Below are 22,449 nucleotides of genomic sequence, written 5' to 3' on the forward strand. Positions count from 1 at the left end.
GCGGCTGTCGGGTCGAAAACCGGACACTCAATTTTGCCGGCGTCCGGTTTCCGAGCCTGTGGCTGTCAGCGGGCTCAAGAACCGACGCCGGCAAAATTGAGCGTCGGCTGTCAAACCCGCTGACAGCCGCCACTCCTGTCAAAAAGGAGGTGCTAGGGATGCGCTAGTGTCCCTAGCGCCTCCTTTTGCCCGTTTCTACCGCCGGGCCTCATTTAAATAGAGAATCGCGCGCACAGGCGAGTGGCCTGTACGCGCGCCGGGAGAGCGGGCGTTCATCCGCACTCCTGCGGACTTTACTGAATCGGCCTGTTTGTTATAAAATATAATATATATAGAAAGCTTTATTTCACGGCGTATTCATTTAACAATATACTATTGATTGCCGGACAACTGAACAGGTTTGACAGTAAGCAAGCAAACAGAGCCACGTTAACAGCATCTATCAAGAAAACCAAACACTATTGACTTAGTGGCAGTGCTGTGTATTGCTATGCAGAGGGTCCTGGGTTTGACTCCCGATTCAGGTCTTTTTTTCCTGGATTGGCTAGAGCCGAGGATGCTGTGGAGGCAGCGTTCACAACCCATGAAGGGGAATCAGTCAATCACCCTGCAAGGGCAATACCTAGTGGCTGGATTTAGGGCCCCTGACTATAGGGGTTTCAGAAGGAGCCTTAGTGCATGCCTCCCCCCAGCTGAAGACTGTATCTGCAGAGACTAAACTAAAACCATTTGGGAGGGGCTTTAAAATCCTTGGGTAGTCGTGGCTAAAAGATTTGTGGAACGGGGCTGGGATCCTGGCAACAATTCAGCTGGAAGCTCAAAGGAGCAGAATAGGGAGGGCCCAAAAAAAAAAAAAAAAAGAAATTACGGTATTCTTAAAAGAAACTGCTTGCTGTTTTCAACTGTGCACAAGTGTTTCACCTCTGTATCATAGAAGATGCACCTGCCATCATAGGTGCCAATCACTGCATATTTGCCATTCTGACAGAAGTTTGCGGCTGTTATCAGTCTGGTTTGTCCATCCACTTCATTCCATAATGCTACTTTTTTATCAGGGATATTCCAAAGCCTGAGTTTACCATCTAGCGACCCACTCAAAAAATACCTGTCATCCTGCAGGGATGAACAAACAAGTCACATATCATCAGATTTTGTAATTCTTTCCAGAGCACCTCACTCCTTCACATGCTCTACCCAAGTAGATGTATTCTGCGTACCATGCACTGAGGTCAGAATATTTTAAAGTACGATTTAAAACAAATATAAAACACTGTCTTTCACCATGGCTAGACATAAAAAAAAATCTGTTCCATTAAAAAGAAAAAAAAAAAAGTATTCACTTAGAAGTAGAACATATATTGCATACCACTTACTCTCTCTAAATTAATTTGTAACTGGAGATCTGATTACAATTTATGCCCCTAGAATATTTTAAGGCTACTTTGTTTTCTGCTGCTTGTTCAAAGAAACTTTTACTTTTAGAACAAAAATCAAAAGCATGCTTCACTGGGAAGGTAAAGAAGTGCACAAGCCACATCCACTTACCCTTGGATGGAAAGCTATTGCAGTGACAAAATCTATGTGCTGGAAACAACACAGGCATTCTCTCCTGGATATGTGCCATAATCGGACTGTCTTGTCCATAGAAGATGACAGCAAAAAATAGTTCTGAGGAACAAATTGAAGGAGATGTCTGTCATGTGTCAACACACGTTTATTATATAAAACTTAATATCTCAATAATATTTTAAAGATGCCGCAAATATGGAACAATAAAACTCCTTGAAGCAAATAGGTAAGTCTACTAAAAAGTAAACGTACTGTCATAAAATAACTTTTCTACTGTGTCAAGGGCTATTAGCACTGAACCTGTGCACAAGAGACAGCACTGAATTGTGATCAACGTGGAACTATGCTGTATATACCTTTCTTGCCAAGGCTAAAATGTTTATGCTGGGTGAACCCTGTTTTACGGTCCCCAGGATACATACTCAATCTATTACTCCATAAACACAACCAAGTCTATAACAGTGCATTTTGCCGGATTAACCTATCATCCTGTATTCCATTACTCACTTTTTAAACTGTACAGGCGACACTGGGGAATGCCAGTTAAACAAAACAAACCCCTCCAATTGGTGGATTTACCTTGCAGTAATTTGAATAAAAGGAAAACTAGGCATAAAACAGAACACATGGTTTACAGCAGGGACAGAAAAGTATTTTGAAAATCAGACACAAGCCAAAACTTTTAGGAGTCAGGGGAAATAATGATCTCATTTCTAAAGTTTATATTTTTCTGGCTTTTCTTTTACATTATTTTTTGCTTCTTTTAGTTTCTTTTGCTCTTTGTATGGGGGAAAGAGAGGTCTGGAAACTCCCCAGGTGCCAGGTTCAAAGGCACCTAAAATTTTGGGGGGGGGATCTGGTACCTGCAGCCGAGAAGCAGCCGCTGGGGTTGAGGAGCCACTGCTGAGGCTGAGGAGCGATTTTGCGCCCCTGGGGCTAGGGCCGAAGAACCACCACCAGGGTGAAGCCGAGTTGTTGTTGCTGAGGCTGGAGGGGAAGGGGGGGAAAGAGGAGAGCAAAGCAAGTCAATGCAAAAAGAATGAAAAAAAAAAAGGGTTAAAGACAAAAATGGTCTCCTGAAAATAGCCGACAGAGATCATCAAAAATTTGTTTTCACCCTGGTGGTAGGTACTTGCTTTCTGGCCGATACAAATGCCGGCTAACAGTGCGCTCCGTCCAAATGCGCTCGTCCAAATGCCGGCTAACAGTGCGCTCCGGTGGAGCGCACTGTTAGCTGGCATTTGGACGCGCGTTTGACGCGCTAGCGTTACCCCTTATTCAGTAAAGGGTCGAAAACGCGCATCCAACCCCCCCCGAACCTAATAGCACCCGCCACATGCAAATGTATGTTGATGGCCCTATTAGTTATTCCCGCGCGATTCAGAAAGCAAAATGTGCAGCCAAGCCGCACATTTTACTTTCAGAAATTAGCGCCTACCCAAAGGTACCGGGAAAGTGCACAGAAAAGCAGTAAAAACTGCTTTTCTGTGCACCCTCCAACTTAATATCATGGCGATATTAAGTCTGAGGTCCCGAAAGTTAAAAAAAAAAAAAAAAATTTGAAATGGGCCCGCGGCTCAATTTGCCAGCGTCTGGTTTCCGAACCCGTGGCTATCAGCGGGCTTGAGAACCGACATCAGCAAAATTGAGCGTCGGCTGTCCAAAAAGAGGCACTAGGGACGCGCTAATGTCCCTAGCGCCTCTTTTACCGCCGGCCCTAATTTAAATATTTTATTTACTGAATTGCACGCACAGGACACTGGTGCTCGCCCGCTCTCCCGCAAACTTTACTATATCGGCCTGTCTATTTGTCTTGCCTTTCCTTCCTGCTTGCCTTTATCAGCCTTTCACTGTTTTGTTTTGTTTTTTTTAAACTTTCTCTCTGCCCACCTCCACGAACTACTTCCTCAGGAAATCACTGGCACCACCCTCCTTAATAAAGCCCAGTGAGGACTATGGCAGACAGTCGCCAGGGAACAGCGATTTTGGTTGCCCAGACAATCAAAAACCAGGGTTTTTTCCACCTCTGGTTTTCAACAAAACTTTTGAGAGTAATTTGAGGACTTCTACGTGAACCATTCATTTTTCTGAAAGTATGACTTTAAAATTGCTTTGAGGATGAAAAAGAATGTAGAGCAATGTACCACAAGTTTAACAAATTAAGTATATCTGAAACCTATTCCTCCGTGAGCAATTTCTATTCATTAGGGGTTTTTTTTGTACTGTTATCTAGGGAAAGGAATCCTAGCCATGTGGCCTTTGATACATTGTTTGCAAAATGATTGACTCGCAGAGTCTTTCTATATTATACTAATCCATTGTACTTTAAGTCTTCTAGAAAGTACTACAATGGTGATTCTACCACAGGAAGAGAGAGAAGAAAAACTATGGAGAAGTATTAAAAATGTAGTAGTTCACATGTAGCATTCCTTACTTTGGACCATGACAGGTCAAGAAGATCAGCTGTATGTCCTTTATATTTGCAAAATGGCACCTGCCGAAATGGTGCATTTTTATCATCGGGGTCCATTTCATCAGTTCCACTATAAACCTATACGAATACAAACCACACACAGAACATTGCTAGAAACCTCATTAAGTGGAGAGTGATCATCTTAAAGCAGCTACTCTAATTCCTGTAACTATAAATTTAATCCGCTGGTCTAAAATGTGCATAGTTCAGAACTCTGAACTAAAATATTATAATTTTTAAACTTAACATATTCCTATTGCAGTATTATATTCTGTACCTCATTTAAAGAAAAAAGGTTCAAAAACAAAGAGAAATGTTATTTTCAAAAGTTAAAAGGGATGTTTCCAACTTGCTAAGCTGAATGACATTGTCCAACTTAAAAACGTCACCATACTCTTACTTATTTCAGAGAACGGAAAGTAAAATCTAGAATCGGCATGCTTTCTGCATGTTCAATACACAAGCCCATATTAGAAAGATAGAGAAAACCTTTTTTTTCATCTATAGAACATCTGGAATTGACACCCTTTTCTGGACAAAAACAATTTAATTACAGTAGTCCATGCACTAATTATACCTCACATGGAGTACTGTAACTTTATATGGGCTTTCAAAAACCCAGCTGAGAAGCTTCAAGCAGTGCAAAACACTGTGGTACACCTGGTTTCAGGAGCTGAAATCTATGATTAACTCTCACACTGGCTCCCAATCGTTCAAGATTTGTATTTAAGACCCTTTTCATTGTCTACAAGTTTTAAATAAGTGAGTCCCTCCATATCCAATTTCTTGCTTTGTGTTCATCTCAATTTTTTCTTCTTAAGAGTTTCAGCTAAAATCAATTTATTAGAGACTAAAAAGTTGTTTTCCTGTGCACGTCCTTGCTGGAACGCTGAGGATCTCAAGTTGGTAACTGATAAAGCTACTTTCCAAAAGGCTTGGCTGTAAAGGATACTTTTTAACAATCATGTAAACTTACAAGACAATGCATATATATGATATGCGCTAGGATTAGATTAAATTCCAATTTTAATGGGGTCAAATGGTCATTCTTGATCTGCACTGTTATCATGTTTTATTATATTGAAGTTATTTTCTGAGTAACATTTGGGTCCAATGCTTTCTAATACTTTATGAAGTTAATATAACAACCTGCATAAGGCTGAAGTTTGTGTAAAGAAAGTACATGCAGGCTTCAGCCCATATTTTCAAAGTGTAAGTCTGCTCTGAAAATTAACGAGTATGTGCACACATTTATACCTGATTAGGAGCAGGCGTAAATGTGGATGCATACATTTTTCTGCATACTTTCAAAAATCAAATGTATGGCAGTAATTTTCAAAAGATTTTATGCATGTAAATGGACTATTGAAAATTGCTATGATATATGCTACTTTGAAAATTCACTCCTGTGTGTGCAATTGGTTTCCCCGCCCCCAACTCCTCCCCTGGAGCACCTCTTTCAAGTACATCTGAAATCACTTCTATTCGAACTTTGACATGCATGACCCCCAAGATCATTTTTTAAACAGGTAAATGCTTTGGAAAATTACCCCCTCTGATTTTAGATTATATGATGTAAACTGTTATAATATTGATCATTTGTTCTTCCTTTTGCACACTACTGAATGGCCCTTAGGGAGAGGTGGTCTATCTATTTGAAAATACATAAAAGATGGAACATTTAGTTCAACACTGCCTTAAATTTGCTCTTGGAAAATATGAATTAAATTGAATTAATGAATTAAATGAGGGAGAGGGGGATATAAGGAAGAGAGATCTGGCATTCAGAGGACTACAGAAACCCATCAAGAAATTTTAAACAGGGTACAGAATACACATCTTTCACCAGTGCAATAATATGAGTGGGAAAAGACTTCTGTTAGAATTGTATTTATTTATTTTTTTAAACTCCCTAGTACTTGCCTTCCTGTCTTGAAATGCAAAATCTAAGGGATCCAGGCTAATGTAAAATGTTAGCGTTCAGTCATATAGCTTGGGGGGGTGGGGGGGGGGGGGGCAGGGGAGGGGAGAGGGTTTCCATGCTTGCCTCAGCACCCCTTGCTAGTAGGGCAGCATAGCAAGCAGGTTTCTGCATACTTCTCATTCACCTTAAAAAAAAGAGGCTAATCAGACAAGCACAGCTACTCGAAACTGGGGTACCTAACCCCCTCACAAGGGATTTAAAAAACAAAAACAAAGCAAACTCTACATTAGTCTCAAACTCTCGTCTTACTCAAGCCCCAGCTTTAATGATTAGTTTTCAAACTGGACAGAACATATGCCCACCTTGTTCACTAAGCAACTATAGCAGCTAGCCATCTCTCAGATATCAATATTCCAATACTCTGTTCATTTTAACATTCATACTAAGGTACGAAGGCCAACGAACTGACTTTTAAACATTCGGCTGTGTTAGAATAGTGATGCTGAGGGTTCTGACAAACCAGAAGCGGTTCCCAAGCCAAGAGCGGAATACTGCTGCTATATGGCTGGATTGATGTGGCAGCAAAATCTTGCCAACTTTGTGGATTTAATTCTTAAATCGATAACATTTGTTTATGCTTTAGCCTCTATACCAAATGTACCTGAAATTTAGTACTGCTTTCTAGGGCTGGAAATGTACTCTTTAGCACAGGAAATATGATGGCATGCTTGTGTGGGTGCAGCTGAATAAAGGAGTTTTTGTAGTCTTAACCTGATATCTATTACACATTATTCTGGTTTATAAATTCACCTTCAGCCCACAACAACTTTGTCATCAAGTCCTTTATTACTCAGTATTGTTTTTAACAGTATCCCATGATTATGTCTAGAAGCAGAATTAAAAAAAAAAAAAATCACACCAAGATAAATTTTCATTTTACTGTCAGACAGTAATTTATATTGGTGTTTTATTGTTAGCAATATATTAGAATAATGTATTAATGCAACAATTCAACGATATGTATTGTATTAAGTTTACGTTACAATAAATATTACATTGCACACATTTAGAATGTAGTTCAACAGTCAAACATACCCCTCCATCAGTATCAGATTTGGAAGAATTCAGACTTTCCTGAGATGGTGAGGGAGACACACGACCTTAAAAGCAAAACAGAACAAAATTAAAAAAAAACAAAAAACGTTTACAGAGGTTTCAGAAAGGTTTTGTAAACTGATGAAAATTACAATGAAAGGGAAAAGTCATGAGTTGCATCTAATAAGAAATGTTATGTAATAATTACCTTCACTATTGTATTTGATTCGCATGTTGTTAAAATAATCAAAAGCTTGCTTTAAAACCCATATTCTCACTACATTGTCCTGTCCTGCTGAGGCAAGTAATCGGCCACAGTGAGAAAATTTCATAGTCCACACAGCACCCTATAAAAACAAAAACAAGGAAAATACATTATTTCTCCCCCCCAAAAGAAGTATATCAAAACTCATCATTATTAGCAAACAAATATTCATACAAAAACAGGTGTTATATTGTGGAGGAAGGAGAATGGCAATGACCACATTAATATGGTATTCTCAAGACCTGCCTGTCAACTACCAAGTCTACTATGAACGCTGGAATTTACATAATGAGATGCACAAATTGCTAACCTATTTCAATCACTAGTAAAGTTGTATTTATCCCACACCACAGAAAGAGTGCTGGCTACCCACATAGAAGTAAATAGGAAGCATTGGGACCCACGGATAGCACATATGAAAATATCAAAATTACAGTTTCAACCTTACAAGCAGCTCAACCATCAGCAAAGTGCTGGACCCTCAAAACAGGAGTGGGGGGAGCAGGTTAAAGTTAGGGTCTCCCTCGTACTGCCTGTGCTCTCTGCCAGACTGCACCTCTCTCTCTCTCTCAGGCTGGAGGGTCTCCTAGTAGGCTCCCTCATGCTGGTGGAGGGCAGGGTCTCCAAGCAGTCTCTTCCTTTCAGCCATTACAAAGCTTCTAGAAGCTTCCAGCATGCTCTAAGTAAGTGTGTGTGCGCTATCCTGCATCACAGATGTTATGTGAAGCCCCTTCAAGTTTTTAAAGTAGATAAAATTAAATACAGGCTCCAACAAGGGGAGGCGCGAGTCCTGTTAATGACTTAGGTGTTCTTAGAGAACTGCAGGACATATTATTGGTAAGCAACTTTCACTTTCTTTGAGGACAAGCAGGGTGTAGCAGCCCTCATAGGTGGGGAATCCCTAACTACATGCTGCCCTTATCAAAACAAGAGGAAAATACAACCAGAAAAAATAAATACAGTGCTAATTTTGGTGGCTGCAAGCCATTTTTATTTTCTTTTAAGGGGCAACCTGGAATTAACAAGAAGTCCTAGAGGGGATGAAGCTGGATTCCAGATCTCAAACAGATTATCCAGGACAGATTGACTAAGCCCTATTGTTGTACAGGGAGTCTTTAAAACAGTAATGGATGTGAATGCATGGACTGAGTTCCATGTCACAGCTTTGTAAATCTCTTCCTTGGAAGCTGATTTCAGGTGGGCCATCAATGCTGCCATGGCTCTAACACTGTGAGTTTTGACATGCCCAAGCAAAATTAGACCTTCCTGGACATAACAGAAAGAGATATAGTAACCCAGTGAACGATGGAAAATAAAGATTAAATTGGTCCATCTAGTCTGCCCAGCAAGAAGTTGTTTTTTTTTTTTTTTAGGGTAGTAGCAACTACTGAGCAGAAATGCAAACTTTAGGTGTAATAGTAAAAGTTAACCCATTTCTTAAGGTCCATTCTCTAGCCAGCAGGGATCTTCTGTGTTGACTCGTGCCCTTTTGCGTTCCATTATCATTCTCGATTTTTACCACCTCTTCTGGGAGGGCATGCCATGCATCCACCACCCTTTCCAGGAAGAAATATTTCCTGACATTGTTCCTGAGTCTTTCCCCTTGGACTTTCAAATCGTGACCCCCCCCCCCCCCCCCCCCCCTTAGTTTTACAGTTTCCTTTTCATCTAGAAAGGCTAACTTGCCAATGGCAATTCCAGGCTTGTTAAGGGAAAAGAAACAAAAAAGCTGGGTGGATTTTCTAATGGAATTCAGTCTGCTCAAGGCAAAGTTCTTTTGCATTCCAAACTGTGCAAGACTTGTTCACCTCTGTGTTCATGTGGTCTGGAGAAAAATGTCAGGATGATCAACTGGTTAAAGTGAAAGTCAGACATTACTATAGACAGGAATACAGAATGTATGCACGAACTGCCTTATTATTAAAAACCTTAGTACAGAAACATGATGGCAGAGAAAGACCATATGGCCCATTCAGTCTGCCTATCCAAGGAGAGTAAGTCACTAGGGCCCAGAGCTCACTGACCGTGTGCTGAAGTGACCACCACCAAAACTATGACTTTCCAGGTCAGGTATTTCAGCTCAAAGGGAGCTTAATCAACTGGGTGAGCACCACCCTGAGGTCTCAAGGCACAGCCAGATGCCGATGGAAGGTTTAATATTTCTATTCCACCCTCTGTGGCTGGTGAACTTCAAAGCGGATTACAATGGGGTAAAATTACTACATTACAATATGAGGGGTAACATTCCACCCATGTTCATTGCTGCAAGGTACATTATAATGAGGTAGATCAGGTCAAAAGTTAAAGGGTAGATTAGGTCAAAGCTGGGAGGGGGGGGGGGAAATCAAGCTCAACATGAATCTCATAACTAAAGGCTGTACAGAGATGAGTTTACCTTCTACATGGTGCTGCAGGCACCAATTGCACTGAGATGAATTCTAAACAGTGAGTCTGCAGACCAGACTGAAAGATATAGAAGATATTCAAATGTTTTGCTGTGGACAGGGGCAAGAGGAGCGGGTCTAGAGACTTTCCCTCACACCAGAAGCAGACCACCTCCATTTAGAGCCATATGATTTCCTTGTGGAATCTTTTCTAGAGGCCAAAAGAATTCAAGCACATCCGCAGATAATCACATTCGGTGTTAGCCTTTCAACATCCATGTGTGAACTAGGGACCGGATCTTGAAATGACATAGTATTCCCAGATGCTGAGTGATGAGAGCTGGAGAATTCCCCAACTGGATTGGTCCCCTGATAGAAAACTCCTAGAGGAGGGGAAATCAAGTCTGCCTGAGCCAAAATGGAGGCTATGAGGATCATGCTCCCCTGGTCTTTTCTGAGCTTCAGCAAGATTTTTGCCACTAGAGGAATTGGAGGGTAAGTGTACAGAAAACCTCAATCTAGGGAGAAGGCATCTGAGGCTAGTTTGCATCGGGTCCCTCTTCTGGAGCAGAAATTCAGCAGCTCTCTGTTCGGAGGAGATGCAAATTGACTCACCACGGTGTTCCCCACTTGCAGAATATCCAATTTGCCACACCTCTGTCGAGGCATTATTTGTAAGATTCTAGGATGAGACTCAATTTGACCTAGGACATTCTCCTTGCTTGCCAGGTATGTGGCCCTTAGGACAATCCCTTGAGAGTTAGCCCAGGCTTATATGTGGAAAGCTTCCAGACATAGAAGGTATAATCCTGTACTTACCTGCTTGCTCATTTAAACATTGTCAGCTGTTTGTCTGAATGAGGACAATTCTGTTGGTCCAGCAATCTCTGGAAGCCTTTAGAGCACATTATACTGCCCTTAGTTCTAGGAAACTTATCTGATGAAACTTTATTAGAGCAGACCAACAGCCCTGGGTGTACAGCCCCTTCTACATGAACTCCCCAGCCCAGGTTACATATATCCATGAATACAACAATTTGGGTTGAAAGAATTTGGAAGGAGATTCCTTTAGCTAGATCTGCTGGGTGGCTCGAATGCTGTCCAGACAATCTTGAGTGATTTGAACCCTGATGCCATAAGGCCTAACATGCTAAACATGTTCCATGCTGATGTCTGCTGTCTTTTATTTATTTCATTGCAGACATCAACGTGATGGATCCTTTCCTGTGGAAGAAAGGATTTTGCCCGAGTTGTATATAGCAGAGTTCTTACAATTCAAATTGAGATGAAAAAAGGGATTTGGGATAACTTATGATGAACCATAGCAACTCCAGCATCCAGATGATTTTGCTCATTGATTCTATGACATCCCCTTGAGATGTGCTCTTGACCAGCTAACCATCCAAGTAGGGAAATATATGCACCCCTAATTATGTAGATGTACAGCCATAACCGCAAGACATTTTATGAAAACACGTACTGCTGATACTAGGTTGAACAGCAGCAGTGGGGATTCCCCACTACCCATCAGAGAAATTTTTAGGTCACAGGAATTTCTCAATCTGCAAATAACCATCTTTTAAACTGAGGGAGCACAGTCGTCATCTTTTTTAATGACAGGAATCAAGGTACCCAGAAAAACATATTGAACTTTTCCTTTACTAGGAATCTGTTCAAAGCCCTCAGGTCTAGGATAGGACAGAGTCCCCATGTTTATTCCAAGTACTTAGAATAAAATACGCGGCCTCTTTCTCCTGGTGGGATGGGTTCAACTGCATTGGCCTTTAAGAGGGAGATTTCTTTTTGCAGTAGTTCCTAATGTTGAGAAGCAAACCAAGAGCTTTTCAGAGAGAAGGGGAGGGGACAATTTGGCTGGGATTACAAATTATGTAATCTGTATCCTTTTTTGAGAAACTGTATCTGTGGTTATCCTGGGTCAATGGTTTACATAAAACCTCAGCTTTTCCCCCCCCGACAGGAAGGCTCTCAGGCACAGATACTAGGATCGTGGCTATACACTTCTGGATGCAGTTAAAACTACATCCCAGGTCAAAATCACTTTCAAGGATACAGGCTGTGGCTTTAGCATCCTCTGCTGTCTGGGATGATAGCGAATTTTTTTCTATTGACAGGGACAAGCGGAGAGAGGATAACGCCTCCTCGACATCCTACTCCAAAGCTTCCTAGATGTAGTGGGTCCGAGTGGCAGTAGGCAGAGTCTGAAGTGTAGCACAATGGTTTTGAGCCTTGAGAAATTCTGTCCATTGCATGGTACAACTACAAGTCTCTTGGACATATTTTCTGAAGTCTAATGCCCACAGGCATGCATATCTGTGGATAGAAATACCTACTGCAAAGACTCTGGAAGATATTTAAAAAACATTGTAGACTGAGCAAACCATGTGTTTTCAAACTCATTTCCCTTGTCCACAAGTGACTCTAGGGAACCACATGCCTCCTGAGGGAAATGCGCTTATGCCCTTTCATCTCTTTCAGTAAGTTTCACATACACTGATCCATGAAGAGTTGATAGAATGCTATGTGGGCACAGAGCATAGCACGCTGATATACCTTTCTTCCAGAAAGGTCAAGGAAAGAAGATTTGTTCCCCACGGACACCAATGAGCAGGTTCTAGACCTCTCAGCCTTTTGAGAGTGGATTAGACTACAACTGACTGATGAGACAGCTGCCTGCTTCTCAAATCCGGGAGCCTTCTGGATACTATGGATTGTGTTTGTCTTCTTATTCACTGGTGAGGCAGAGAGGGATGTCTCCATGTTCTCATGTATGTCTCCTGCAGAATCTCATTGATGGGCACTGCCATAATTTTCTTCGAGGGTCCTCAAATTGGAGAATGTCAAGCATTTTTGCCCTGGACTCTCCTCCTTCCATAAATCAAAGGGAATGTTTGTTCCATTCATAAGAACATAACATATGCCATAATGAGTCCAGGAAACTCAGTATCCTGTCTCCACCAATGGCCAATCCAAGTAACAAGTACCTGGCCAGTACCCAAACATTAAATAGATCCCATGCTACTAATGCCGGCAACAAGCAGTGGCTGTTTCCTATTGATTAATAGTTTATGGACTTCTCCTCCAGGAATTTACCCAAATCTATTTTAAACCCAGCTACACTAGTTGCCTTAACCATATCCTCTGGCAATGAATTCCAGAGCTCAATTGTGCATTGAATGAAAAATAATATTCTCTAATTAGTTTTAAATGTGCTACTTGCTAACTTCATGGAGTGTCCCCTAGTCCTTGTTTTATTCAAACGAGTAAAGAACTATTTCACATAAACCCGTTCAAGTCCTTTCATGATTTTGGAGACCTCTAATCATATCCCCTCTTCAGCCGTCTCTTCTCCAAGCTGAACAGCCCTATCCCCGTTAGCCTTTCCTCATAGAGGAGCCATTTTCATGCCCTTTATCATTTTGGTCGCCCTTCTCTGTACTTTCTCCAGTGCAACTATATTTGTTTTGAGATACGGTGATCAGAATTGCACACAGTATTCAAGAAGTGGTCTAACCATTGAGTGATATAGAGGCACTATGATATCCTCTGTTTATTTACCATTCCCTTCCAAATAATTCCTAACATTCTGTTTACTTTTTTGACTGCCACAGCACACTGAGCCGAAAATGTCAATATAATATTAACTGACACCCGGATCTTTTTCCTGGGTGGTAACTCCTAAAATGGAACCTAACATTATGTAGTTATAGCATGAGTTATTTTTCCCTATATGCATCACTTTGCACTTGTCCAAATATTTCAATTTCATCTGCCATAGGGACACAATCTTCCAGTCTCGCAATGTTCTCCTGCAATTTTATCACAATTCGCTTGTGATTTAACTACTCTGAATAATTTTTTGTCATCTGCAAATTTGATCACCTCACTCGTTGTACCTCTTTCCTGATCATTTATAAATATATTAAAAAGAACCGGTCCAAGTACAGATCCCTGAGGCACTCCACTTTTTACCTTTTTCTGCCGTGACAACAGACCATTTAAACCTACTCTCCATTTCCTTTCTTTTAACCAGTTTGTAATGCACAAAAGGACATCACCTATCCCATGACTTTTTAATTTTCTTAGAAGCCTCTCATGAGAGACTTTGTCAAACGCCTTCTGAAAATCTAAATACACCACATCTACCAGTTCACCTTTATCCATTTGCTTATTTGCTCCCTCAAAAAAAAACAAAAAACTTTATATATATATATATATATATATATATATATAAAATATATAAATAATTTGAGAGGCAAGACTTGCCCTTGGGTAAATCCATGCTTGCTGTGTCCCAGTAAATCATATCTATCTATATGTTCTGGATTTTATTCCTTATAATAGTTTCCTCGATTTTTCCTGGCACTAAAGTCAGGCTCACCGGTCTAGTTTCCCGGATCACCTCTGGAGCCTTTTTTTTTTTTTTTATATCGGGGTTACATTGGCTACCTTCCAGTGTTCAGGTACAATGGATGATTTTAATGATAGGTTACAAATTACTTGTAATAGGTCTGAAATTTCATTTTGAGTGCTTTTAGAACCCTGGGATGTATATCATCCGGTCTAGGTGATTTGCTACACTTCAGTTTGTCAATCTGGCCTACATCATCTTTTCAGGTTCCACTGTGATTTGACTCAGTTCATCTGAATCATTACCCTCGAAAACAGTCTTCCAAATCGGGTATCTCCCCAACATCCTCCTCAGTAAACAATGAAGCAAAGAATTCATTTAATCTTTCCACGATGGCCTTATCTTACCTAAGTGCTTCTTTAACCCCTCGATCATCTAACGGTCTAACCAACTCCCTCACAGGCTTCCTGCCTCAGATATATTTTTAAAAGTTTTTATTATGAGTTTTTGCATCTACGGCCAACTTCTTTTCAAATTCTCTTTTAGCCTGTCTTATCAATGTTTTACATTTAACTTGCCAATGCTTATGCTTTTTGCTATTTTCTTCTGATGGATCCTTCTTCCAATATTTGAAGGAAGATCTTTTGGCTAAAATAGCCTCTTCTCCTCACCTTTTAATCATACCAGCAATCATTTGGCCTTCCTTCCACCTTTCGTAATGTATGGAAGACATCTGGTCTGTGTTTCTAAGATAGTGTTTTTTAACAATGTCCATGCTTGTTCTACACTCTTAAACTTTGCAGCTGCACCTTTCAGTTTTTTCTAACTATTTTTCTCATTTTATCAAAGTTTCCCTTTTGAAAATTTAGTGCTAAGAGCCGTGGATTTACTTATTGTCCCCCTTCTAGTCAATTCAAATTTGACCATGTTATGATTACTATTGCCAAGCGGCTCCACCACTGTTACCTCTCTCACCAAATCCTACGTTCCTTTAAGAATAAGATCTAAAGTAGCTCTCTCTCTCTCATCGGTTCCTGAACCAATTGCTCCATAAAACTGTCATTTATTCCATCCAGGAACTTTATTTTTCTAGCGTGTCCTGATATTACATTTATCCAGTCAATATTGGGGAAATTGAAATCTCCCATTATTACTGCATTACCAATCTGGTTAGCTTCCCTAATTTCTCTTAGCATTTCATCATGCGCCTTATTTTGGCCCGGTGGACGGTAGTATACTCCTATCGCTTTAATCTTCCCAAACACACATGGGATTTCTATCCATAAAGATTCTATTGTGCATTTAGTCTCTTGCAGGATCTTTATCCTGTTGGACTCTATGCCAACCCAGACTTAAAGCGCCAACCCTCCACCACCAAATTGCTCCTCCTTATCATTGCGATATAATTTGTACTCTGGTATAGCACTGTCCCATTGGTTATCCTCCTTCCACCATGTCTCTGAGATGCCAATTAAGTCTATGTCATCATTCACTGTTATATATTCTAATTCTCCCATTTTACTTCTTAGACTTCGGACATTGACATACAGACATTTCAATGTGTACTTTTTGTTTGTATTAACAGCCTGCTTTTCAGTTGACGGATAATTTGGAATCTTTTAGCTCAGGTGAATTTTTACTTATAGGCACATTGGTTACTTTTGCTTTTTATTGGAACCTCTCTGTTGGGATGCCCTAACTCTCCTGCTTCATTAGTATACTTCAAAGATACCTCCCTCCGAACCATGCACTGATGAATGACTATCTGCTTTCCCCTTTGTTCTAGTTTAAAAGCTGCTCTATCTCCTTTTTAGAAAATCAGCGAAAGTGGTCCTTCGAAGTAGAGGGATCAAAGGAGAGACCTGCTGAATCCTCCTGATTAGAGTAGTACTCAGATACATAGGTATATCCACAGAACTACTCAGACTCTGTACCAGAATCATGTTGATGGCTCAGTCTGAGTGTGCACCTGGTTAGAAGACAAAGCCTCAGTGATTGTATCCCTTGTCTGTTGATGCCTAGACCTTTATGAACATCTGCACCATGGGAAAGCTTCCTCCCACCTAATGCACTGGAAATTGACAGTAGTTTGGCAGTTCTTGATACTGATGCCTTTTCCAGGAACACTTGTTGATGGCATTGGTCCTCTTCTCTTTCAGGGGCCTTGGCCAAAAACCCAATGAGGCAAAATCAAACTAGATAATTTTACAAAAAACTTGACCAATACTACTCAATGCACTGATACCGATGCACTCGGCAGATAACAAAAATTAATAAAAACTGTTTCAGCTGTTCACCCTGGACTCTGACGACATAAGCGCTATTCAGTCTGAAGGGGGTGGGGGAGTGACAAGTTACATGAAAACACTGCAATGTGATTAGGAATCTTAGCTGCATGTAGATCTGCTGATTAATGTCCTGACTTAGGGCTGAATAGTTGTCAGTACCGACTGGTTTACAATGGTACTATCTTTTGCTGTTTGAAGACGATGTTGTATTCCAAAAAATTAAATTAAAAAAAAAAAAACAAAAAAACTAACTCAACTGAAAAATAACATACCTAGTGAACACAAAGATGCTGAAAAAAGGTGAACTGAGGCCCTGTGATGAAAACAGACGAACAAGAAAACATTTAAGAACAGGGATGAAAAATGCAACCATTAGGCTCCACAGAAACGCTAGAGCTGACGGGAGTCCCGTTTGATGTCTGTGACATGGGACACCATGCACATGCTCAGTTGAGCATGCTAAAATCTTTATAGTAATCTTTACCAGCTGGGCTCTGTCTGATGAATTTACCCAGCTATGAGAACTACAGTACTACATCCTGCTTATCCTTTCAGAACAGTATATACAAGGAAGCAGGCCAATGAACTCTCTTATAAACCTCCTATCCTGTTTTGTAGACTGCTTCTCAGTTCTAATCCTTAGTACCCATAAATATTGCAGCAAATAGAAAAGCACTGCACTTGTCTTCTGTGTTACATATATCCATAAAAGGGTTTGACTATTAAGAGGTATACATGCCTTGTAAGCAATTTCTCTGTCCATGACCTGGAGCTATCTAGCAGTGTATGGCCACCTAGGTGACTGAAAAATTTTACAATCTGTGGCAGTGTTAAATTATACGAAGGATCATAAACTAACTTGGATTTTCCATAATCTCCATTATCACCCTAAAACTTCACTAACTCCAACTATAGCTAAGAATAGCTTCAGATGACTCTTAAAGCAAAGTCTACAGCTTCAGGTGATCTATCTTAGAACAAAACTTTACCATTAAAAAGTGCATAGCATACCCATGTGATAGATACTGGAATGAAGTTTGGTGGCCTGATGAAGCAACCTATTCAGATGTTGAAGAAAGGAAAAGTAATGGAAGCTCTTTGAGTGCCCCTCCTACACCACATACTATTGAATTATCAAATGATTAGTTGAGCAGAAAATGTTTATTTCTCCATCATCAGTAGTGCTACAATGATGGCTGGCTGGCAGTGGGTGAGGGGAGAAAAGGAAAATAATGAATCAAAAATGACTTCAGACTACTGCGGGAGAAAATTCAGGAGCCATTTCATAAGTGGATGGTCCAAATTAGTCTCAATGAAGGACGGAGCACGTCATCACCAAGGAACAAATGGTCTTTACTAAAACAAAGAATAGATAATATAGAGGATATTGGAAAAAAAAATATAACTTACGATATGCTCACCACTGAGATCCTGAACAACTTTTATCTGTTCAAAGTCAAAAGGTCCCTTGAAGCCATGTGCAGCTTTAAATTTCACTGGTCTTGTGTATGGCATTCCTTCATCATCACTAGAAGATGGATCATCTTGATCGGTATGAAAGACTAAGTCAAGTACAGAAAGAAAAAATAGTTCATGGGATATAAACAACTAGCATCACCATCATTAACATTTTCTACATTAACAGACTTGAGAGTTTCATCATTGTGGTAAACTAGTAAGATGGTGAGACGGACAGTGAAATGCTAAGAGAAATTAGGGAAGCTAACCAAATTGGTAGTGCAGTAATAATGGGAGATTTCAATTACCCCAATACTGACTGGGTAAATGTAACATCAGGACATGCTAGAGAGATAAAGTTCCTGGATGGAATAAATGACAGTTTTATGGAGCAATTGGTTCAGGAACCGACAAGAGAGGGAGCAATATTAGATCTAATTCTTAGTGGAGCATAGGATTTGGTGAAAAAGGTAACGGTGGCAATAGTGATCATAATATGATCAAATTTGAATTAATGACAGGAAGGGGAACAGTATGTAAATCTACGGCTCTAGCGCTAAACTTTCAAAAGGGAAATTTTGATAAAATGAGAAAAATAGAAAAAAATTGAAAGGAGCAGTTACAAAGGTAAAAAGTGTGAAAAAGGCATGGACATTGTTAAAAAATACCATCCTAGAAGCACAGTCCAGATGTATTCTACACATTAAGAAAGGTGGAAAGAAGGCAAAACGATTACCGGCATGGTTAAAAGATGAGGTGAACGAGGCTATTTTAGCCAAAAACTTTTTATTGAAAAATTGGAGAAGGATCCAAAAGAAGAAAATAGGATAAAGCATAAGCGCTGGCAAATTAAATGTAAGACATTGATAAGACAGGATAAGAGAGAATTTTAAAAGAAGTTGGCCATAGAGGCAAAAACTCACAGTAAAAACTTTAAAATATATCTGAAGCAGAAAGCCTGCGAGGAAGTCAGTTGGACTGTTAAGATGATCGAGGGGTTAAAGGGGCACTTAGAGAAGATAAGGCCATTGCAGAAAGACTAAATGATTTCTTTGCTTTGGTGTTTACTGAAGAGGTTGTTGAGGAGATAACCTTCTCCAGAACGGGTTTCATGGGTAATGATTCAGATGAACTGAACCAAATCATGGTGAACCTAGAAGATATGGTAGGCCTGATTGACAAACTGAAGAGTAGTAAATCACCTGGACCAGATGATATACACCCCAGGGTTCTGAAGGAGCTAAAAAATGAAATTTCAGATCTATTAGTAAAAATTTGTAACCTATCAAAATCATCCATTGTACCTGAAGAATGGAGGGCGGCTAATGTAATCCCAATATTTAAAAAGGGCTCAAGGGGCAATCCAGGAAACTACAGACCAGTTAGCCTGACTTCAGTGCCAGAAAAAATAGTGGAAAGTGTTCTAAAGATCAAAATCACAGAACATATAGAAAGACATGGTTTAATGGAACAAAGTCAACATGGCTTTACCCAAAGCAAGTCTTGCCTCACAAATCTGCTTCACTTTTTGGAAGGGGTTAACAAACATGTAGATAAAGGTGAACTGGTGGATGTAGTGTATTTGGATTTTCAGAAGGCATTTGACAAAGTTCCTCATGAGAGGCTTCTAAAAAAAAAAAGTAAAAAGTCATGGAGAGGCAGCGATGTCCTTTCGTGGATTACAAACTGGTTAAAAGACAGGAACCAGAGAGTAGGATTAAAATGGACAATTTTCTCAGTGGAGAAGGGTAAATAGTGGAGTGCCTCAAGGCTCTGTACTAAGACCCATGCTTTCCAATATATTTATAAATGATCTGGAAAGGAATACGATGAGTGAAGTGCAAAGTGATGCATATAGGGAAAAAACAAACCATTCTGTAGTTATACGATGTTAGGTTCCATATTAGGAGCTACTGCTCAGGAAAGAGATCTAGGCATCATAGGAGATAATACTTTGAAATCATCGGCTCAGTGTGCTGCAGCAGTCAAAAAAGCAAACAATGCGATATTTATCGCGAATGCCGGTATAGAAAAACTTAAAATAAATAAAATAAATGTTAGGAATTATTAGGAAGGGAATGGTCAATAAAACGGAGGATGTCATAATGCCTCTGTATCGCTCCATGATGAGACAGCACCTTGAACACTGTGTACAATTCTGGTCGCCACATCTCAAGAAAGATATAGTTCCGATAGAAAAAGTACAGAGAAGGGTGACCAAAATGATAAAGGGGATGGAACAGCTCCCCTATGAGGAAAGACTAAAGAGGTTAGGGCTGTTCAGCTTAGAGAAGAGACAGCTGAGGGGAGATATGATAGAGGTGTTTAAAATCATGAGGCCCATTCAATATAAAAATTGTGAATCGGTTTTTTACTCTTTCGGATAATAGAAGGACTAGGGGGCACTCCATGAAGTTAGCATGTAGCACATTTAAAACTAATTGAAGAAATTCTTTCACTCAACGCACAATTAAACTCTGGAATTTGTTGCCAGGGGATATGGTTAGTGCAGTTAGTGTAGCTGGGTTTAAAAAAGGTTTGGATATGTTCTTGGAGGAGAAGTCCATTACCTGCTATTAATCAAGTTGATTTAGAAAATAGCGACTGCTATTTCTAGCATCAGTATTATGGGATATACTTAGTGTTTGGGTATTTGCCAGGTACTTGTAGCCTGGATTGGCCACTGTTGGAAACAGGATGCTGGGCTTGATTGACTCTTGGTCTGACCCAGTATGGCAATTTCTTATGTTCTTAGGGATGTTTAGTACTCATAACCATGGACACAGGATTCAAGAAGATAATTCTGAAACAACCTGCAGACAATGTACTTAAGTCCACGTTGAAAATTTGTGGTTCATCAATTCTGTGCTAGTACATATGTATAGATTTTACGTGCATTGTTGAAAGTATGCACGTAAATTCCTTCCTCACTCCATCCCCCATAATGCCTCTTGCGAGTGCAAATAAAAGAACATTAAAAATTAGGTTGTGTGTATGTTGTTACCCGCACAATGTCTTAATGAGTTTTCAAAAGGTGATTTACACACATAAAATCAGGCCCAAAAAGCTTTTAAAAAGGTTTAAACAAATACAGATTAAGCAGATGACAGCTGATCTGAGATTCACAAGTTCTGCCATTAACTTGCTCCACCAGAATTCAGTGGGTACCAAGTAATGATGGATTTTGGTATAACCAATTTCTTTGAATTCACTATTCAGCATTTTAACTTACCTTCATCCCTAACACTTTTAACTTTATTAACAGCACGTTCACCATACTCTTCGGCAAGGTGTTTTGCTCTCTTCACCGATTTCCCGAAAAATTTTTTGAGCTGAGTCCTAAGGACACAGAAAAGGTGGTCTTTTATGTTCTACAGCATATGAAATGATAAATTGAGGATATTTAGGTTTGACTGACTATGATTCAATTTACTCCTGAAGTAGAAAACAGAACTTTTATATTTTTTCTTTTCCCATTTTTATCCCTCCATCTTTAACCTTGCCCCCCCCAGACACCATTCCTGAGCAGCTCAGAGTTTGTACCTGTTCAAGATCCACAAGGAAGCTTCCTCTGTGCTGCACCCTTAGCAGGCGCTGCCTTCACAACAGCAGCCTTCTTCCCACCCTACCTGGGCCTGAGTTACCAGACAGGCAATTCAAACCCAGATTCCTTGTGCCAGAGCGCACAGGACTGGCCCTGAAGCAGAATATATTTAAAGTTCAAACTATTTCATTTGTATATGGAAACATACACTGATAATAAACCCATGTAATCTGCCCATTTCTTTCCTGTTTACATGTCAGATTTTCGTGAACTTTGTCTTTACCTTATTTCCCTGCAACTTAGGATCTCCTGCGCCTAACACATACTTTCTTAAATTCACAGGAGGAACAGACTCAGCTGACTGGCTACACGCAGGAATAGATGGCATGTGAACAGCAAGGTCCGGCTCTTCCACTCCTACCATATTCCTGCTGCAGGAGGCAGGTTGGAGGACTCACTCAGGCTTAAGCTGAAGGCAACCAGGAAGTGAAACCAAGGTAAGCAGGCTAGTTACTTTCGGGCCGATACAGTGAAGTCTGTGGGAGAGTGGGCGAACGGCCACTCGCCGGTGCACACGATGCAGTATTTAAATTAGGTCCGGCAGTAGATCCGGGCAAGAGGAGGTGCTAGGGACACTAGCGCGTCCCTAGCGCCTCCTTTTTGACAGGAGCAGCGGCTGTCAACGGGTTTGACAGCAGACACTCAATTTTGCCGGCGTCGGTTCTCGAGGCCGCTGACAGCCATGGGCTCGGAAACTGGACGCCGGCAAAATTGAGCGTCCGGTTTTCGGCCCGAATTCAAATTTATTTTTTTTTTTTTAAACATTTTTTTTACTCTTCGGGACCTTCAACTTAATATCACTATGCTATTATGTTGGAGGGTGCACAAAAAAAGCAGTTTTTACCGCTTTTCTGTGCACTTTCCCGGTGCTGGAAGAAATTAGCGCCGACCCAAAGGTCGGCGCTAATTTCTGAAAGTAAAATGTGCGGCTTGGCTGCACATTTTACTTTCTGTATCCCGCGCACATACCTAATAGGGCCATCAACTAAATACCTCCCTGTTTCCCTCAGTCATTCTAGA

The 22,449-nt window shown here is 40.4% G+C and overlaps 1 protein-coding gene across 1 annotated transcript in view; it reads right to left on the minus strand.

Moving 5' to 3' along the window:
* The window catches only part of WDR44 (WD repeat domain 44), a 150,325-nt gene that overhangs the window by 66,997 nt on the left and 60,879 nt on the right, over positions 1-22,449 (minus strand). The window contains exons 9-15 of the mRNA XM_029606697.1: positions 21,058-21,164; positions 17,778-17,929; positions 7,270-7,408; positions 7,062-7,126; positions 4,004-4,120; positions 1,546-1,668; positions 922-1,113 (exon numbers count right to left, since the gene is read on the minus strand). Coding sequence (XP_029462557.1) covers positions 922-1,113; positions 1,546-1,668; positions 4,004-4,120; positions 7,062-7,126; positions 7,270-7,408; positions 17,778-17,929; positions 21,058-21,164 — 895 coding nt within the window. The remainder of the gene's footprint in view (positions 1-921; positions 1,114-1,545; positions 1,669-4,003; positions 4,121-7,061; positions 7,127-7,269; positions 7,409-17,777; positions 17,930-21,057; positions 21,165-22,449) is intronic.

The sequence above is a fragment of the Rhinatrema bivittatum genome, chromosome 6 (assembly GCF_901001135.1).
Source record: "Rhinatrema bivittatum chromosome 6, aRhiBiv1.1, whole genome shotgun sequence".
Taxonomy (NCBI): domain Eukaryota; kingdom Metazoa; phylum Chordata; class Amphibia; order Gymnophiona; family Rhinatrematidae; genus Rhinatrema; species Rhinatrema bivittatum.